This window comes from Gigantopelta aegis, chromosome 15 (assembly GCF_016097555.1).
Source record: "Gigantopelta aegis isolate Gae_Host chromosome 15, Gae_host_genome, whole genome shotgun sequence".
NCBI lineage: Eukaryota > Metazoa > Mollusca > Gastropoda > Neomphalida > Peltospiridae > Gigantopelta > Gigantopelta aegis.
In genome coordinates this window covers 20162159-20182636 of record NC_054713.1, presented here as the reverse complement: position 1 = coordinate 20182636, position 20478 = coordinate 20162159, and the positions used below count along the sequence as shown (strand labels likewise).

Below are 20478 nucleotides of genomic sequence, written 5' to 3'. Positions count from 1 at the left end.
TGACAAGCAACTGGCATTAAAGATTATAGCCAGGATAGTAATGTAGGTCCGGAGGAGACACAGACAGGCAACAGAGGTGATGCTTCTCAATTTGACATTTTAAATCATTGCATTAGTAACGGGTAAAACCCTCCGCGTTTCACCAAGCACGCACAAATCCAACGTGGCATGCTCCTGATTAAATGTCCATTGTAAACTGACTGCGAGTGTGTTCTGTATTGTGATTGGTTAATTACATTATTTTTCCGGGATCAAATAGACAATAACATCCGGAAAGCTAATGACATCATTAGAAAATGATGTCATTAGCAACTGGAAGAGGCGAAGTTCACGATTCAAGTGTCTACAGTTAGATTGTAGCCAAATATATAGTTAGTGCCATAGAAAAACTATTCAGTTTACAATGGACATAACCATATGGAGTTTTTAGATTTGTGGGTGTTATTGTCTATTTGATGCCCGCAAATGTTTCATTTTTGACCTCGGGCTAACGCCTTCAGTCAAACATGACATTTGCGGGATCAAATATAGACAATAACACCCGCAAATCTAAAAACTCCATATGGTTATCTCCTAATTAACATTTTTGGGGATCCTGTCCCATTCCTCTTGTAGAGTGGTGCCTAATTCAGCCAAGTTGATTGGCTGACGTTGACGTTCTTGCAGACGTTGTCTGATGATGTCCCACATGTGCTCAATAGGTGAAAGGTCTGGGCTTAGGGCTGGCCATGGAAGTGTGGTGATGTTCTATTGATGCAGATATGCAGTGACCAGTAGACTCCGGTGAGCACGGGCGTTGTCGTCCTGAAAAAAAAATGGTGTCCAGTCTGATGTGCGAAGGGCACAACGATTGGTGCAAGAATGTTGTCATGGTAGTACTGGCCAGTGATCCTCCCATGAACAATATGCAGCTGGGTTCTGGTAGTCATGGTGATGCCACCCCACACCATAACAGACCCTCCTCCAAATCGGTAATGAGGAAGAACATTGACGTTGGCGTAGCATTCACTGGGACGTCACCAGACACACTGTGGTTGATCATTGAAGTCTAGGGTGAATCTGGTCTTGTCTGAAAACATTACCTGAGCCAAACACCCAATGTGTTCGATTTGTACACCATTGATGTCTGGCAGCAATGTGTCTCCCAGTTAAATGTGGCGTAATATAGGGTCAACATGTGTGGATGTTACTTCTATGCAGTCTGTTACGAATAGTCTGACCAGACATTGTAACGCCAGTTGTAACAGAGTTCTCTCGTGTAAGTCCTAATGAAGCAGTCCTGAACTGGAGTTATGGCCCTTGACCGTCCTGAACAGGAACGATCATCCACATTTCTGGTTTGTCGATATCTGGCCCACATTCGGCTAATGACTGATTGTGACACATTAAGTCTATGGACCACAATTTGCTGGGCTGTGCCAGCTTGGAGCATATGCCTACAGCCCTGAGATATTCCTGATGTTGGAGACGTCGCATTGTTGAACAGTTGTCTTATTTTGAGTTTTATATCTAATTTTATTCTATATATATTCACTGATATTTGAAATGGAATATCCCCTACTTATTTCTAACAGTGTATTTATGTCCTCTTCATCTGCCTCATCGGTGGATCCATTGGGCTAGTTTACGTTCTAGCCAGTGCTCCACAGCTGGTGTAACAAAGCCGTGGTACGTACTACCCTGTCTGTGGTATGGTGTATATAAAAGATCCCTTGCTACTAATAGAAAAATGTAACATGATTTCTCTCTAAGACTATATGTCAAAATTACCTAATGTTTGACATCCAATAGCCGATGATTAATAAATCAATGTGCTCTAGTGGTGTCGTTAAATAAAACAATTTTTTTTTTCTTCATCTGCATTCATCCCACTTCATTGGCCATGGGGCCCCCTCATTGGCTTGGTATCCTAAATGTTTTCCTTCATAATTTCCATATTGCCATGACCATCATTTGAACCCACACTGTCATGGTGCTTCACAATATCATTATTTGAGGCGGCACAGCATTATTTCTGGTATAGATTATGCTGTTGCTGCAGTTACATGTACCATGGGAAATTAGATTTTTTGTTTTAAATGTTGAAAAAAAGAAAGAAATGTTTTATTTAATGACACACTCAACACATTTTATTTACGGTTATATAGCGTCAGACATATGGTTAAAGACCACACAGATTTTGAGATGAAACCCGCTGTCGCCACTACATGGGCTACTCTTTCCAATCAGCAGCAAGGGATCTTTTATTTGCACTTCCCACAGGCAGGATAGCACAAACCATGGCCTTTGTTGAACCAGTTATGGATCACTGGTCGGTGCAAGTGGTTTACACCTACCCATTGAGCCTTGCGGAACACTCACTCAGGGTTTGGAGTCGGTATCTGGATTAAAAATCCCATGCCTCGACTGGGATCCGAATCCAGTACCCACCAGCCTGTAGACCGATGGCCTACCACTACGCCACCAAGGCCGGTGTTTTAAATATTGATGCAGAAGTTCAAGATTGATGTGCATGCTGACCAGAGACCAGAAATATGTATTTTTTGGCCTATGAAACTTAATTAATAAACAGAAGTCAGGGATTCTAGAATTTTTATAAAATCCAATATCCATGGGATCAGAGATTAAAAACATTTACTAGCCACAATTAAAAATTCCCTAGCCCTACTTTACTTTAAGTTAATACAATTTCACTAAATAATAGTAATAATAAAGAGGGAGATAGAGCTTTAAACCATTAACACTGGGGGTTGGGGTGGGGGCAGGATATTCATATTTACAAAATTGACTTAACTGCAATGTTTTTTTTTCACTAGCCGTTAGGCATATGGCAATAGTAGTTATTTACTAGCCCAACATTGAATATCACTAGTCATGGGAGTGGGGCTACCAAATTTATGGCTGGACCAATGGGATGACGTTAAATTTATGGCTGGACCAATGGGATGACGTTAAATTTATGGCTGGACCAATGGGATGACGTTAAATTTATGGCTGGACCAATGGGATGACGTTAAATTTATGGCTGGACCAATGGGATGACGTTAAATTTATGGCTGGACCAATGTGATAATGTTAAATTTATGGCTGGACCAATGGGATGACGTTAAATTTATGGCTGGACCAATGGGATGATGTTAAATTGTATCAAATTGAATGTAATGGAAATTTAATTATTTTGACAAATAGACCGTTAACATGGGTCTAAAATGACACTGATAAGTTTAATACACACAAAAAGTAATTGCATTCAAAGCAAATAATTTTTTAATAAGTTAAACAAAACTAAACTTTGATTCACATTTCTTTTGTTGGATAGTATATTTTATACTATCTAAAAATTAGGTTTAGGGTCTTCACTAGGTGTCTGAGATAACCTAAATAGATAGATTAAAAACTTTTAAACTGAAGCTTTTTTCTTCTTTTTTTCTTCTTTTCTTTCAAACAGCTATTTCATGCTAAATCAAACTAAATCCACTAGAAAGTTCACAGCCTTCAAAGTGAAAGCCTAAAGATCAATAAAAACATGGTTTCAACAACAATCAATCTAACTCGTAATTTTACTGTGTAAAATGTACACATTCGACCAGCAGTCTTTCCTCAGATTAGCATACGAATATCCCCATTTTATCCTACCCCTGAAGTGCTATAAATTAAAGCCTTAAGTCATAAAACCGTAGCAAGGCATCCATCATTCCAATAGATCGGCATCGCCAGTTTTCTACGGCACTGATAAGCTTCGAACCTTGTAATTGTAAGGAGAGTTCTGATGTTCTATGGAAGCCCGGTGGGGCTACAATTACCATAAATGCATGTAGTTAAAAGAACATTGGATGTGATCAAAGTGGTTATTTTTTTCTAAACTTTATTGGAGCATTTAAAACGATATTTGTTTTATAATGGCCAAAAATTAAAACTGCTACTGAAATTTTGAATGTGTTGATCTGTATGTCACTAAATAAGAAACTAAAAAACTTTATTGATTGAAAATGTAACGTTTTATGGCATTGTTTACTATATAAATACAAAACTAAAAATGTGTGTTTATTGACTAAAAATGTAATGTTTTATTACATATAATTATAAAGTGTGTGTGTGTGTGTGTGTGTGTGTGTGTGTGTGTATCTATATCTATATATATATATATATACAGTTACACCTTTTGTTACTACTTAAAGTTTCACGCTATGAGCGATCATCAGGTAACATGTAACTGCCTTGTTGTTACGTCATGAAGCAGTGACGTCACAACAGGTGCAGTGGGTACGGGCTATTCTTTTTCGGCTTAGCTTAGGTGGCTGTGTTTAATAATCCATGTGGGTGGGTGTCGGCATTTGGATATAAGTTCATTTCTGTTGTTCAGCAAGTTGGTCCCTGTAGCTTTCAGTACTTCCAGCTTTTCCTCAATGCATAGATTGCACTGCCCCGTGCTTCTCTTGAAGGTGTTCACTTTCCTTATTACGTGCCATGTTATTGTGCACTCAGCGTTTTTTCTTTTGAATTCCCAAATGTATTTCGACAGCTCTGTTTCCTTTTCGTACTTGCTGTCATTGAAGGACTTCTTGTGGTTGGCATACCTTTCTTTGAAGGATCCCCCTGTGAGGCCTATGTATGTCTTGCTTGGTGTGTTAGTGGTATGCACTGCAGCTTCATATATAACTGATTTAGTGAGGCAGTTTCCCTCAAGTGGGCAATCATCCTTATTTCTGCAGTTGCATTTGTTCTCTGTTTGCTTGTTGCTGTCTTCGGCGATGATTTTTGATTGTGGTGTTGTATGATCATTTTCATGTTCTTCATACAGCTGTAGCTTACTTTGATGTTGTTCTTGTTGAAAAGTTTGTGGTACTTGCTGCCGGTCAGGAAGTGCTTCTTTATTAGCTGTAGGAATGTTTTCCCCACTTCTGACTTTACGTTCCTGCTGTATGGCGGGTTGAACCATGTTATGTTCCTAGATCTATTTTTCTTTTTGGTGCTTGCTCCTGTTTTCATGTCTGATTGATGGAATGCTATCTTCTCTGTATAGTTGCTTGCTTCTAATGCTTTGCGGGGGCGGCTTTGGCAAAGATGTCTTCGGTTGATGAGAGGAGAGAGATTCTCTTGCTGACAGTTCATGGGATTTGCTTTGTGATTGCAGGTGGATGATTGGAGTTCCTGTCGATGTACACCGTTGTTTGGTTTTCTGTAGGATTTGTAAAACCGGACATTTGACTTGGTCCCAAGGGACCGGCCTCGGTGGCATCGTGGTTAGGCCATCAGTCTACAGGCTGGTAAGGTACTGGGTTCGGATCCCAGTCGAGGCATGGGATTTTTAATCCAGATACCGACTCCAAACCCTGAGTGAGTTCTCCTCAAGGCTCAATGGGTAGGTGTAAACCACTTGCACCGACCAGTGATCTATAACTGGTTCAACAAAGGTCATGGTTTGTGCTATCCTGCCTGTGGGAAGTGCAAATAAAAGATCCCTTGCTGCTAATCGGAAGAGTAGCCCATGTAGTGGCGACAGTGGGTTTCCTCTCAAAATCTGTGTGGTCCTTAACCATATGTCTGACGCCATATAACCGTAAATAAAATGTGTTGAGTGCGTCGTTAAATAAAACATTTCTTTCTTTCTTTCTTTCTGACACCTACAAGTGTTATGTTCAAGTCCGACAGTAAAGTAGGTTACCACTAACTGTCTTGTGTTATGTCTTGTGGCTGCAATGTGACTGGTGGCTAATTTATTTAACTGGATTTTCATACAGGCACTTACAGCCAATTAAATTTCAAGCACGGAGCACACATACCTTAGCTATGTGAGCTGTCTACCCAAGGCGGTGGTTAATGTAGGATGAATAAAATCATATTAAAATCACTTAGACAGCATATCCCAGTAGTAAAGCACTTGCCTGATGTGTGATCAGTTTTGGATCGATCCCCGTTGGTGGGTCCATTGGGATATTTCTGGTTCCAGCCAATGTATATCAAAGGCATTAAAATATGCGGCCAATACTCCCCTGTTGTTAGAGTTAGTTTGTGGGTTAGGGTGAGGTTTCATCTTTATACATATATCAATATAATGAGGGCTAACAGGTGGAAATATTTTCTCAAAGGCTGTGATATGTGCTATCCTGTCTATGACAGAGAACTCAGAGCATTGGTTGGTTGGTCAATTTGTTGGTTGGTTGGTTGGTTCGATCAGTTGGTTGTTTGAATGGTTCGATGGTTGTTTGGATGGATGGATGGATGGATGGGTGGGTGGGTGGGTGGATGGATGGATGGATGGATGGATGGATGGATGGATGGATGGATGGATGGATGGATGGATGGATGGAAAGGTGGGTGGGTTTGAATGGATGGATGGGTGGCTGGTAAGATTGATGGATGGACGGGTGGGTGGATGGATGAATGGATGGATGGATGGATGGACGGGTGGATGGATGGATGGACGGATTGACGGATGGATGGATGGGTGGGTGGGTGGGTGTGTGGGTGGGTGGGTGGATGGATGGATGGATGGATGGATGGATAAAATAATTGATTCAGACATCATTTGCAATAAATAAATATTCTCACAAAATCTCCATAAACAATAAATTAGATAATTCCACCCTCTGACCCCCGTCCACCTCCAAACCACACCTAAAGATCATGTTGAACAAAAGCCTTTATTATTATTGTCGGTTTGGGATCGATCCCCGTCAGTGGGCCCATTGTGCTATTTCTCGCTCCAGCCAGTGCACCACGACTGGTACATCAAAGGCCATGGTATGTGCTATTCTGTCTATGGGATGGTGCATATAAAAGATCCCTTGCTGCTAATCAAAAAGAGTAGCCCATGAAGTGGCAACAGTGGGTTTCCTCTCGCAATATCTTTGTGGTCCTTAACCATATCACTGACGCCATATAACCGTAAATAAAATGTGTTGAGTGTGTCGTTAAATAAAACATTTCTTTCTTTCTTTCTTTCTTCCTGATCTGGCAGATGTTTTGGTCTTTCATTTATTAAATTTAATACTGTATCACTTCTGAAATAAATTATAGGTAAAAACCCACAATTACATGATTTCTTTGGCAGATTACCAATTCTCCTACATCATTAGATACACATAAATCAGCTCAAGTATTCTAAACGTCACGGGATTACAAGAACATCTAAAGTGTGTAGCCAATATTACAAGACTAATGCATAATCAATGGATAATGACAATGGCGGAAGAAAATTACGTTACGTTAGGCTGAATGTGTAAGTCACTGTAAGGATGGGCAATTAAATCATAATTAAATTAAACTTAAAAGTTCTTCTTGTTGTTTTTTTTCTTTTATTGTTCACAGTTCAAAGACAATGTCAGGATTTAGAAAACTCTGAATTTAAATATTCTTAATACCGGTACTCACCAATAAAATGAAGTAGAATAATTTTAAATTTTCAATCACTGACAAACCACCAAACAAAAAATAATTCAAACAAAGCTAAAAAAGAACCCATAAAAATTAGTGAAAATTTATAAAATGAAACTCACCATACTTTTAATTTTTTCTCACCCACTCTCTCTATAAGTTAAGTTTAACATCATTTTATTTGATATTTTATTTATTTGCTGTTTTATTTATTTGATGTTTTATTTGATGTTTTATTTGATGTTTTATTTGATGTTTTATATGATTTTTCTTTACTCTAAAAATGAGTGTGATCTAATAAATAGCATACCAAGAGTGAATGATTTAAACACAAACATTAAATGGTTTACATACATGTAATGAGGCTGCAAATACACATGTGTTGTATTATAACTATATATAGAATGAAAAGAAAGAAAGAAGTGTTTTATTTAACGATGCACTCAACACATTTTATTTATGGTTATATGGCGTCAGACATATGGTTCAGGATAACACACAGATTTTGAGAGGAAACCCGCTGTCGCCACTACATGGGCTACTCTTCCGATAGGCAGCAAGGGATCTTTTATTTGCGCTTCCCACAGGCAGGATAGCACAAACCATGGCCTTTGTTGAACCAGTTATGGATCACTGGTCGGTGCAAGTGGTTTACACCTACCCATTGAGCCTTGCGGAGCACTCACTCAGGGTTTGGAGTCGGTATCTGGATTAAAATTCCCATGCCTCGACTGGGATCTGAACCCAGTACCTACCAGCCTGTAGACCGATGGCCTGCCACGACGCCACCGAGGCCGGTCGTATATATACGCAAAACCGATACGAGTCCGATAATTACCAAATGTTGCAGGATTGTTCACAATTCACTCTAGTCCATTGTGAGTAAGTGATAGGACACACCACCAAGGTCAAGGTCATCTGGAGTCAATACCGGGTGTGGCCTCCGCGTGTGTTGACAACTGCCTGGCACCGCCTGCCCATTGAAGCAACCAGAGTACGGATGACGTCCCGGGGGATGGTGGCCCACTCGGCCTGCAAGGCTGCTGCCAGCTCGGGCAGGGTCTGGGGCTGTGGTTGTTGCTGTCGGAGGCGTCGGTCCAACTCGTCCCATAGATGCTCAATTGGGTTCAAATCCGGTGATATCGATGGCCAAGGAAGGACATTAATGTTGTTGTTCTGTAGGAAAAGCCGTTGTGAGACGTGCTGTGTGAGGCCTGGCGTTGTCATGTTGGAACACTGCGTTGGTGTTGGCCATAACTGGAACGATGTGTGGGCCGGAGGATCTGGTCAATGTAGCCCTGTGCATTCAGTTTGCCCTGCACGTGGACCAGGTCAGTTCTGCCAGTGTGTGAGATGGCTGCCCACACCCATGACACTACCCCCGCCGAATCTGTCCACTTCCTGCACGCAGTTTGCCGTATAACGTTCACCACGACGCCTATACACGCGACATCTTCCATCATGACGTCGGAGCAGAAATCGGGACTCGTCACTGAACCACACCTGTCTCCATCGCAGTTGAGGCCATTGTCGATGAATCTGGCACCACTGCAGTCGGAGTCGACGGTGTTGTGGTGTTAAGATGACACCTCGAACTGGACGTCTGGCACGAATTCCTACCTCACGTAGGCGGTTCCGTACGGTCTGGTCAGATATCCTGCGCAAACCTGGTATTGCTGCGGCTGTGGAGGTGGCAGTAGTCAATCGTTCCCGAAGGTGGCGTACCCGGATGTAGCGGTCCTGCCCGGGGGTAGTGACCCGTGGTCGACCGGATCTAGGGAGGTCACGTGTTGATCCATGTTGCTGGTAACGGTCCCACAGTCTAGATTTGGTGCTTGGGGACACATGGAATGCCCCGGCAACGGCCGTTCTGGATTCGCCTGCGTCTAGTCGGCCGATGGCATTGTTTCTCTGCGGTTCATTGAGACGTGGCATGTCCTGGATTGTCAACTGTCGGCCAGATACAGAGGCCAGGCAAGCGAACACCCTGCACTTTTATACTGTCGGTGTTCATGTTGCACGTGCAGACAACGCACGTGCAGTGGTGACATGGTTTGCACGTGGCTGCGTTTTTGCGAATATTCACATTTTTGAACTTTATTGTACAGTAGCTGCGTTTTATCGAATGTAACCGTGGGAATGTGTTTGGGACATGCAGTGACCTTATATTCACAAAGCATGAACCGGTAGGAAACATAAAATCGGAGTTATAACCCATTTGTACCCTTTTGCGTTTCTTTTTTTGAAGAGTATATATAGAATGAAAAAATTAATAAATGTTTAAGGACACACAGGCACAAAAAATACATAGGCATTTTTCTTTTAATATGGTTTAAAAAAAATACAGCTTCTTATATTGTAAGTTGTAGACATTATGGCATGTTCTTAAACTTAATGATTTAAACAACAATAATTTAGAAAGAACAAAATGACAAATAACGAACCAATGGAAAGAAATGTTTTATTTAACGACGCACTCAACACATTTTATTTATGGTTATATGGCGTCAGACATATGGTTAAGGACCACACAGATTTTGAGAGGAAACCCTCTGTCGCCACTACATGGAGTACTCTTTCCGATTAGCATCAAGGGATCTTTTATTTGCACTTCTCACAGGCAAGATAGCACAAACCATGGCCTTTGTTGAACCAGTTATGGATCACAGGTCAGTGCAAGTGGTTTACACCTACCCATTGAGCCTTGCGGAGGACTCACTCAGGGTTTGGAGTCGGTATCTAGATTAAAAATCCCATGCCTCAACTGGGATCCAAACCCAGTACCTACGAGCCTGTAGACCGATGGCCTAACCACGACGCCACTGAGGCTGGTACGAACCAATGGGTACCGGAAATGAATTCTAGCCATATGTGCATTTTGGTAGTGATCATAAATGCACAAGAAACCCACCATGTGCAAGATTATTTTGTGTTCATTCATTCATTCATTTCAACTTATTTTCGTGCTTATATCCAATTAAGGTTCAAGCACGCTGTCCTGGGCACACACCTCAGCTATCTGGGCTGTCTGTCCAGGACAGTGGGTTAGTTGTTAGTTGGTTAGTGGTTAGTGAGAGAGAAGAGGGTGTAGTGGCCTTACACCTACCCAATGAGCCCTTAAGAACTTGCTCTGAGTTGGAGCCGGTACCGGGCTGCGAACCCTGTACCTACCAGCCTGTAGTCCGATGGCTTAACCACTACGCCACCGAGGCCGGTTATTTTGTGTATCATGGGTCAGTTTTTATTGAAAGAATGTTTAGCTGTCATCCGTGATCAGGGGACGGGATTTAACTCATTTGTTTGATTGGGGTTTTTCTCTCGTTCCAACCAGTGCATCACAACTGGTCAAAGGTTGTGGTATGTGCTATCGTGTCTGTGGGAAATTGCATTTAAAAGATACCTTGCTACTAATGAACAAATTTAGCTGGCTTCCTCTCTTAAGACAGTCAGAGTTGCCAATTGTTTGCCATTCAGTAGCTGCTGATTGATTAATCAATGTGCTCTAGTGGTGTCATTAAACAAAACCAAATGTTAAACATTAACTGATACACGATACGAAGACTTTTTGTAGATTTAATAAACACGAGACCTAATGGCCATGCATTAAAAATGTGCTGAGGTAACTAAATAAACATTCCTTTCTTTTAATCCTCAGGCCAACCCATTTGTACAATATGCAGACGATGTAAAGATGAAATAAATTTGTTCTTAATAACTTGTGAATGGCAGAACATTGAAAGAGATTTGAGGAGTGGAATTCTTGGAAAACCATTTTATAACCTCAAAATCACTAACATCAGAGAACACTGTTTTTTTGTCACTCCGTAATTCTTCCATATTCTTTGAATTCTTTGTGTCGGAATAACGTACAGAAATTTCATTGAAAATGGCAGTGATTGTGTCCAAATGGCATGGCCAGTGGATTTGAAATATTGATTGCAGAAGTATATGACATTTATTAAGGCTATAAATAGTGTTTGTGTCCCCACCTTGGTAACAGCTAGTGCTAAATTACGGAAATGCAACATTATTTCTTTATCAAACGAACTTCTAATGACAACTGTTTGAAAAAATGGAAACAAAATCTTCTTGAAATGTAAAGATGAGACTGAGGTCATAAAATGTTTTGCTTTAGGTCTGTTTCTTGAGTTTCTAATACGTCTTATTGATTCTTCTGTTTTATTTTTTTACGTGAAAGAAAATAACTTTACAGTCAAACCTATGCTAAATGACCATTTTAAGAAAATATAAAAGATTCCAAGCTGCTAATCGAAAAAGAGTAGCCCATGAAGTGGCGACAGCGGGTTTCCTCCCTCAATATCTGTGTGGTCCATAACCATATGTCCAATGCCTTATAACCGTAAATAAAATGTGTTGAGTCTGTCGTTAAATAAAATATTTCGTTCCTTCTTCCATGTACACATCATGTGCCATTAGCCAAGTGACATGGTGAGATTTTTGCCAGGCGAGAGAAAAAAATCCAATTCTTACAAGGCAAAAAAAACAAAAAAAGAAGCCAATTCAACTGCACATGGGAGCCATCACCTGAGTAAAAAGTCTATTTAGACAGGTGGCTGGTTAATACAGGCCAGTTTCTATCATATGAGATTTACAAGCTGGTCTCTTTATACAGGTGACTGCTTAAATTAATGTGAGTTAATTGTACTACAAAAATCAAATAACCAATCTACAGTATATAAGATGATGGCAAAAATGGCCTTTTAAGTCAGGTGCCTGTTTTACAGAGGTGGCTGTCGGAGCAGGTTGGACAGTAAACTGATTAACTGTATTAAATATCACATGCTTATTATTTAGTTAATTTTAATTTCTGTGAATACAGGCAGATCAGTATCACAACAAATTATTTTTTTATATTTTCATTTCCAATTTTAAAAAATGTTTTTGGATTAATTGTGTTGTTCAGTGTTGTAGGAAGGTGCCAAAAAGCGTGTGTGTGTGTGGGGGGGGGGGGGGGGCGGGGGGCACACTTTTTCACTATTATAAAGCAAATATAAAGCAAAATATCACATGTCCCCCAGCCTTCCCTTCCTATGCCAGTGTTGTTTGTTTAAACAAAACATTATTTGTTTCTTTCTTTGTGAGTTGTGTTATACAAGTAGTTTTTTTTGTTTTTGTTGTTTGTTTTGGGGTTGTTGGTTGTTGTTGTGGGGGTTTTTGTGGGTTTTTTTTTTTGGGGGGGGGGGGGGTTGTGGGGTTTTTTTGGGTGGGGAGTGAGTGAGAAGGTGATGTACATGTAGGTTTTATTAACTATAAATGAAATCATATTTTATTATCTTAATTTAAATTCTGTATATTTAGCCTAATTGTGTTTATTTATTATGTCGGGCTGTCGGAAATAGGGTTTTATGGATTATATTGATCTTATAAAATCTTTTATACCACAAAAGACAAAACCCATATTTTATTCATGCAATGACCTTGTACAGGAACACATCAACATGCATACAGTAAAACCCATGTTAAACAGAATTACCTAGTATCAAAGTAGACTTTAGATAAAGGAAGGAAGGAAGGAAGGAAGGAAGGAAGGAAGGAGAAGGAAGGAGGGGAAGGAGGGAGGGAGGGAGGGAGGGAGGAAGGAGGGAGGGAGGGAGGGAGGGAGGGAAGGAAGGAAGGAGGGAGGGAGGGAGGGAGGGAGGGAGGGAGGGAGGAAGGAAGGAAGGAAGGAAGGATGGAAGGAATGAATGTTTTGCATAGCAAACCATTAAATACATTTTAATTATGATTATATGGTGTCGGACTAATATATACATGTAGACTCTATCATATGTGGTCATGAGGCAGTGGAAATTTCAACCCGGGACAAGGTTTGCTCAAGGGATCGATCGTAGACTGACCACACATCAAGCGAATGCTTTATTACTGGCCTACATGCCACCACGACTTTACATGATTGTTTTATATTGAATGATTTATTTTTTAAGGCATATAAAGAAGAATTCTACAGAATTAAATGTCTTATTTACCATAAATCATTGATAATTGCATCCATAAGATGTTTATTTCAATGTATGTTTTTTAACTTAAGTTTAGTTTAACTTAAGCTTAAAAAAATAAATAATAATAATAATTTTAATTTTTAAAATTTTAATATGATTTTAATTTTAATTTTAATTTTAATTTAATAAGTAATAAAAAAAAATTATGTGGATTAAAATGGACATTCATAGATGTAACTATAAACCATGATTCATTGATGTAGGACTTACAGTTTGTGAGAAATGCCGTTTTAAAACACATAATTTTTAACATTAAGCTAAACGCAAAGGTTGACACTGCCAGAACAGTAATGGCTATATATCTTGGCTTTTTACTTGATAAAAGCCAGACAAAAAGCACTCAACCTATAGTGTTTCAAACTATACTTACATTGATTATATCTACAGTAATACCCAGCTGACTAACATATTATAAACCCCCCCCCCCCAAATAAAATATACCGACCAACGAAGAAATATTTTAATACAGTTAAACCAGACCATCTGTAAACCAGAATTCCCTTAAAACTGGACATTTTACAGAGTCCCCTTTTTAGAATCATTACAGAACTTAACCTCTCTAAACCAGATCTCTATTAATACCAGACATTTATCTTGGTCCCTAGGGTGACTGGTTTAGAGAGGTTTCACTGTATATATATTATATATATTTTTTCATGATTCAATTAATTTGGTAAGTAGACTGTGAAAAAGGGCCTAAAATTTAGACAAGACATTGATAATTTTAACAGACACAAAAAGTGGGGCTTGCACTTAAAAATGTATCTCCCACGGCAATTTTTACAAGAATTTCTATGGGTGAAACAGTCCACCAACGGCAAGTTTGAGCCTGCCTATGGCAATTTTTTTAAAAGTGATATTTGCAGGAAATAAACCTGACTGAAAGGCTATCTTGTTATATATAGACATCTTTTAAATGTGCAAATGTTAAATATTGGCAGATAATGCACACCAGGTGTATACATTTCGCCATTGTTGAGAAGCTTTATCGACGGCACAAAAGTGCCATCGGTGATGCTCTCTACCTATGGCAATTTATATCTCAACGACAACAATTGCCATCGATGCCGCCGTTAAGTTCGAGCCCTGCAAAAAGTAATGGGATTCAAATTGAATAGTTTTCAATAATTATTATAGAAAGAAAGAAGGAAATGTTTTATTTAACAACACACTCAACACATTTTATTTACGGTTGTATCGCATCAGACATATGGTCAAGGACCACACAGATATTGAGAGAGGAAACCCGCTGTCACCACTTCATGGGCTAACCTTTTTCAATTTCCAGCAAGGGATCTTTTATATACACCATCCCACAGACATGATAGTACATACCACTGCCTTTGCTGCACCAGTTGTAGAGCACTGGCTGGAACGAAAAATAGCCCAATGGCCCCACTGATGGGGATCAATTCTAAAATAATTATAGACGACAAAATTAATATTCACGTTATAAATTAATACTTTTATTAAGGCGGGATGTAGCCCAGTGGTAAGGTGCTCGCTTGATGCGCGGCCGGTGTTGGATCGATTCCCATCGGTGGGCCCTTTGGGCTTTTTCTCGTTCCAGCCAGTGCATCACGACTGGTATATCAAAGACCGTGGTATGTACTACCCTGTCTGTGGAATGATGCATATAAAAGATCCATTGCTGCAATCGAAAAGATTAGTTCAATGAGTCACAGCAGTGGGTTTCCTTTCTAATCATTTCTTTAATCTATAGCTGTATATCCTGTGCCACATGACTGTAATTTAAAAAATATGTCGAGTGTGTCATTAAACAAAACATTTCTTTCTTTCTGATTACGTTGTCCATCTGAGCTGGTCTCACTGTATATAATGGCTGTGCAGACTTAAAGAAAAAACACTCTAAAAGCTTTTGTCTCCTTAAATAGCTTCTGTCCTATTACAGTAACAAATGTCTTTGAAGTAGTGTGGACATTGATTCTAAGTGTAGGGCAAGCTATACATAATTTCTTTTTAGCCCAGTGGTAAAGTGCGTGCCTGATGTGTGGTCAGTTTGGGATCGATCCCCGTCAGTGGGCCCATTGGGCTATTTCTCGTTCCAGCCAGTGCACCATGACTGGTACATCAAAGGCTGTGGTATGTGCTATTCTGTCTGTGGGATGGTGCATATAAAAGAGCCCTTGCTACTAATGGAAAGATGTAGAGGGTTTCCTCTCTAAGACTATATGTCAAAATTACCAAATGTTTGACATCCAATAGTCAATGATGAAGAAATCATTGTGCTCTAGTGGTGTCGTTAAACAAAACAAACTTTAAAACTATACATAGGTATTAGCAACATTCCCCCTTTCTTCCCAAACCCTACATACATTGTAGATGCAGAGATACATTAAAAAGTCATACATTTCGAGATACATTTATAAGTTATACATTCCGAGATACATTAAAAAGTCATACATTCTGAGATACATTAAAAAGTCATACATTCCGAGATACATTAAAAAGTTATACATTCTGAGATACATTAAAAAGTTATACATTCCGAGATACATTAGAAAGTCACACATTCCGAGATACATTAAAAAGTTATACATTCCGAGATACATTAAAAAGTTATACATTCCGAGATACATTTAAAAGTTATACATTCCGAGATACATTAGAAAGTCACACATTCCGAAATACATTCAAAAGTTACACATTCCGAGATACATTAAAAAGTTATACATTCCGACATACATTAAAAAGTTATACATTCCGAGATACATTAAAAAGTTATACATTCCGAGATACATTAGAAAGTCACACATTCCGAGATACATTAAAAAGTTATACATTCCGAGATACATAAAAAAATTATACATTCCGAGATACATTAAAAAGTTATACATTCCGAGATACATTAGAAAGTCACACATTCCGAGATACATTAAAAAGTTATACATTCCGAGATACATTAAAAAGTTATACATTCCGAGATACATTAAAAAGTTATATATTCCGAGATACATAATGTACTAGAGTATTCTGTGTGGCTGGTATATCACGTAATATAGATTAAAGTAATAAATAACACACTGAAATACATAATACATGTTATATACAGTGAAACCCCTCAAAACTGGACCCTCTGTAAACCAGAATTCCCAATCCATTTTAAAAATCAGAACAGAACTTTTCTAAACCCAATACCCCTTAAAAACAGATTTTTTTACTTGGCTCCATTGGTGTCTGGATGAAAAAAAGAAGAAGAAAGTTTGTTTTGTTTAACGACACCACTAGACCACATTGATTAATCAGTCATCGACTATTGCATGTCAAACGTTTGGTAATTCTGACTGAGAGGAAACCCGCTACATCTTTCCTAATGCAGCAAGGGATCTTTTACATGCACTTTCCCACAGACAGGATAGCACATACCATGGCCTTTGATATACCAGTTGTGGTGCACTGGCTGGAGCGAGAAATAGCCCAATGGGCCCACCGACAGGGTTCGATCCCACACCGACCGTGCATCAAGCGAGCGCTTTACCACTGGGCTACGTCCCGCCCCCTGGTATCTGGATGATGAAAATTATCTAGTTTTGAGAGAATTCCAATTAACTGAGGGTCTGATTTTCAGGAATTTTATTATATTACTAAAGATGACAAAGTTTATTTTCCTGTCTGATACATGTACGTTTATGTATTATTGGATGTACCAATGGTATTTACCCCTCAGTTGTGTGTGACTTCACAAAACAGCCATGGATGCACATTTAGGAATGTACTAATTTAATTACATGACATTTAATTAATCAGAATTATGTGTTTTTAGCTTTGGGGTACACATGTCATTTTGTCCATATTTAATACTTGCCATGGAGCTTTTAATATAAACACAGTTATCAGCTTCATCAATTTGGCCCCACATTTGTACATGTTAAATTACAATTTCTATTTTTTGTTTATTTCAGGGAGACCGTACAAGGTTCCAGAGCAACCAGAAATCTGTAAGTATCAATCTTTAATTAAAGGGACATACCCTAGTTTTTAAACACTAAGGCATATTTCTCACTATTAGAGCCGTTTATGATCACTGAAATCAAACATTACTTATATTTTATTGTTTAGATTATCCATTTCCATACAACTGAAGTGTTTCTGGTCATCCTGGTGTTTCTAATACTACAAAATGCATCTTTCATATTTTTAAAAACGCATGTGCGTCTGAGAAATAACAATTATGGAGTCGAGTTTTAGTCTTATTTTTAGAGGGTATTTCAATGTTACAGAATCACTTCACTCTTTTGTATCCAAATTTGTTACAGGTTTGTAAATTGACCAAACTTAGTATCCAGTTTTACGTGTTGAATCTAGGGACTAGGTGAAAAATATGCCTTAGTGTGTAAAAACTAGGGTCTGACCCTTTAAAGCTTATAACAGAAAATATTTAATTACAGGTTTTTTACCAGGAATGAAGTTATCTCATGGGGTGGGGTGGAGTGGAGTGGGGTGGGGTGGGATTGAGTTGGGGTGTTTTGGTGTGGGGTGGGTGTGAGAGAAGAGTGATGAGTCTGTGGGAATATTTTTCTGTGGTTTATTTTCCTATATACATGTACATATATATTATCTGACAGTGACATTTTGAAACTATGTTGTAGCCCTTATTTTGAAAGTATTGAAAGTATCCACCATAAAAAAACCTGTGATGAGTAATAGACCGGTATATATATATATATATATATATATATCCTACATGTGCCGCTTTCTCTCTTCTTTCCTTCTGTCACTCTGTCTCTGTCTCTGTCTCTGTCTCTGTCTCTGTCTCTGTCTCTGTCTCTGTCTCTCTCTCTCTCTCTCTCTCTCTCTCTCTGTCTCTATCTCTGTCTGTCTGTCTGTCTGTCTGTCTGTCTGTCTGTCTGTCTGTCTGTCTGTCTGTCTGTCTGTCTGTCTGTCTCTCTCTCTCTCTCTCTCTCTCTCTCTCTCTCTCTCTCTCTCTCTCTCTCTCTCTCTCTCTCCCTCCCTCCCTCCCTCCCTCCCTCCCTCCCTCCCTCCCTCCCTCCCTCCCTCCCTCCTCTCCTCCTCTCTCTCTCTCTCTCTCTCTCTCTCTCTCTCTCTCTCTCTCTCTCTCTCTCACACACACTCACTAACTATCATTCTCCCAAATAGTCGTAGTTTCAAAATGTGCTGAGATATCATAAAACAAAAATTCCATTCCTTTCCTAAACCATTTAAGTTTCTAATTACCATTTGTTTGCATGACATCTGCGTGCAATAAACTCCTGATTAAAGTACACGCAAACCTGTTATTAATTTCTTTCTCATTGTTCCCTCCGTGTACCGGATTACTTGTGGCAGTTAATGGTGGATAATTAACGACGTACCAGGATGTCATTAAAAATGCATGCATGGCCTTTCATATTTCATTGGATTGGCACCTAAAAATCATGTTTTGTGTCACTGTATTAATTTATTATCCCCGAGAGAAAACACTTGCAAATGTCATGGATCATTGCTAGATTATCTGGTACACAGACCCACCTGCCCATGCAGATTGACCTTTTGTTATGCAGTCACCTGTCTAAAGAGGCTAGAGGAGCCATTAACTTCAATCTCCCATTCCATTCCATTTCAAGGAACAGGATCGATCCCTGCCGGTTTGCTCATTGGGCTACATCTCATTCCAGCCAGTGGTATGTGTTATCCTGTCTGTGGGGGAGGGGGGGGCGGGACCTAGTCCAGTGGTAAGACGCTCGCTCGATGCGCAGTCGGTATTTCTCGTTTCAGCCAGTGGTTTGTGTTATCCTGTCTGTGGGGAGGGGGGGGGGGGCGGGACCTAGTCCAGTGGTAAGACGCTTGCTCGATGCGCAGTCGGTATTTCTCGTTTCAGCCAGTGCACCACGACTGATATATCAAAGGCCGTGGTATGTGTTATCCTGTCGGTGGGATGGTGCATATAAAAGATTCCTTGCTACTAATAGAAAAATGTATCAGGTTACCTCACTTTAAAACTAATGTTAAAATTACCAAACGCTTATCATCTCCTAAAACATGGTACTTTTTTAGCTTTTTTTAATTAAAATATGAAAAAAGTACATTACATTCATGTCACAGGTTCCCCCCTCCCCCATTAAGAACTCCTAGGAACCCATCTGCAATACATGCATTTCAAAGTAGTAGGATCAGAGGTTAAGACTGAACTAATGCAATATTTATTCAAGTCTCAATTTTATGGGGCCCAACACAAGCTGCGAATTCTTAGGACCATGATCTCTTGATCTTGTCTGCCCCGGTTGGCCTTCGGCGTCAGCACATGTGGCAAGACATCTGTAAATCTTGACGGAAGCCATTGAATAATGTGTTTTATGTTCCCTCCCTGGAGAATGGAGCACCATCAAGGCAAGAGGAGATAATCTATTTTGTGTGGTCAGGCCGTGGCCGGGGGAAATAGCAGTAAAACGTGAAGCCTAGCTGATGTGTAAGCCTTCAGAAAGTCACAAAACAATTACAGCAAATTGCTTTATTACTGGGATTAGATGTGGCCCAGTGGTAGGGCACTTGCCTGAGGTGCAATGGGTGGCATATGATTGATCTTCCATGGTGATGGGTTTTTTTTTTTTCACTCATTCCAATCAATTATCAATGACTGCATGGTGCAACAAAGGTCATGGTATGTACTGTCCTGTCTGTGGAAGAGTTTATATAAGTTTATATATATTGGTGGGAGTAACCTCTCTCTCTCTTTCTGTGTCTCTCTCTCTCTCTCTCTCTCTCTCTCTCTCTCTCTCTCTCTCTCTCTCTCTCTCTCTCTCTCTCTCTCTCTCTCTCTCTCTCTCTCTTTCTCACTCGCCCTCCCTCTCCCTTTCTCTCTCCCTCTCTCTCTCTCCCTCTCCCTATCTCTCTCTCTCTCTGTCTGTCTGTCTGTCTGTCTGTCTGTCTCTCTCTCTCTCTCTTTCTCACTCGCCCTCCCTCTCCCTTTCTCTCTCCCTCTCTCTCTCTCCCTCTCCCTATCTCTCTCTGTCTGTCTGTCTGTCTATCTGTCTGTCTGTCTGTCTGTCTCTCTCTCTCTCTCTCTCTCTCTCTCTCTCTCTCTCTCTCTCTCTCTCTCTCTCTCTCTCTCTCTCTCTCTCTC

General features: G+C 39.8%; 1 protein-coding gene across 3 annotated transcripts in view; it reads left to right on the top strand.

Annotated features, from left to right (window-relative positions):
- LOC121390004 (agrin-like) overlaps nucleotides 1–20478 on the top strand; it is a 312421-nt gene that overhangs the window by 89888 nt on the left and 202055 nt on the right. For all 3 annotated transcript variants that reach the window (XM_041521696.1, XM_041521697.1, XM_041521695.1), the window contains exon 2: nucleotides 17321–17356. In XM_041521696.1, coding sequence (XP_041377630.1) covers nucleotides 17321–17356 — 36 coding nt within the window. The remainder of the gene's footprint in view (nucleotides 1–17320; nucleotides 17357–20478) is intronic.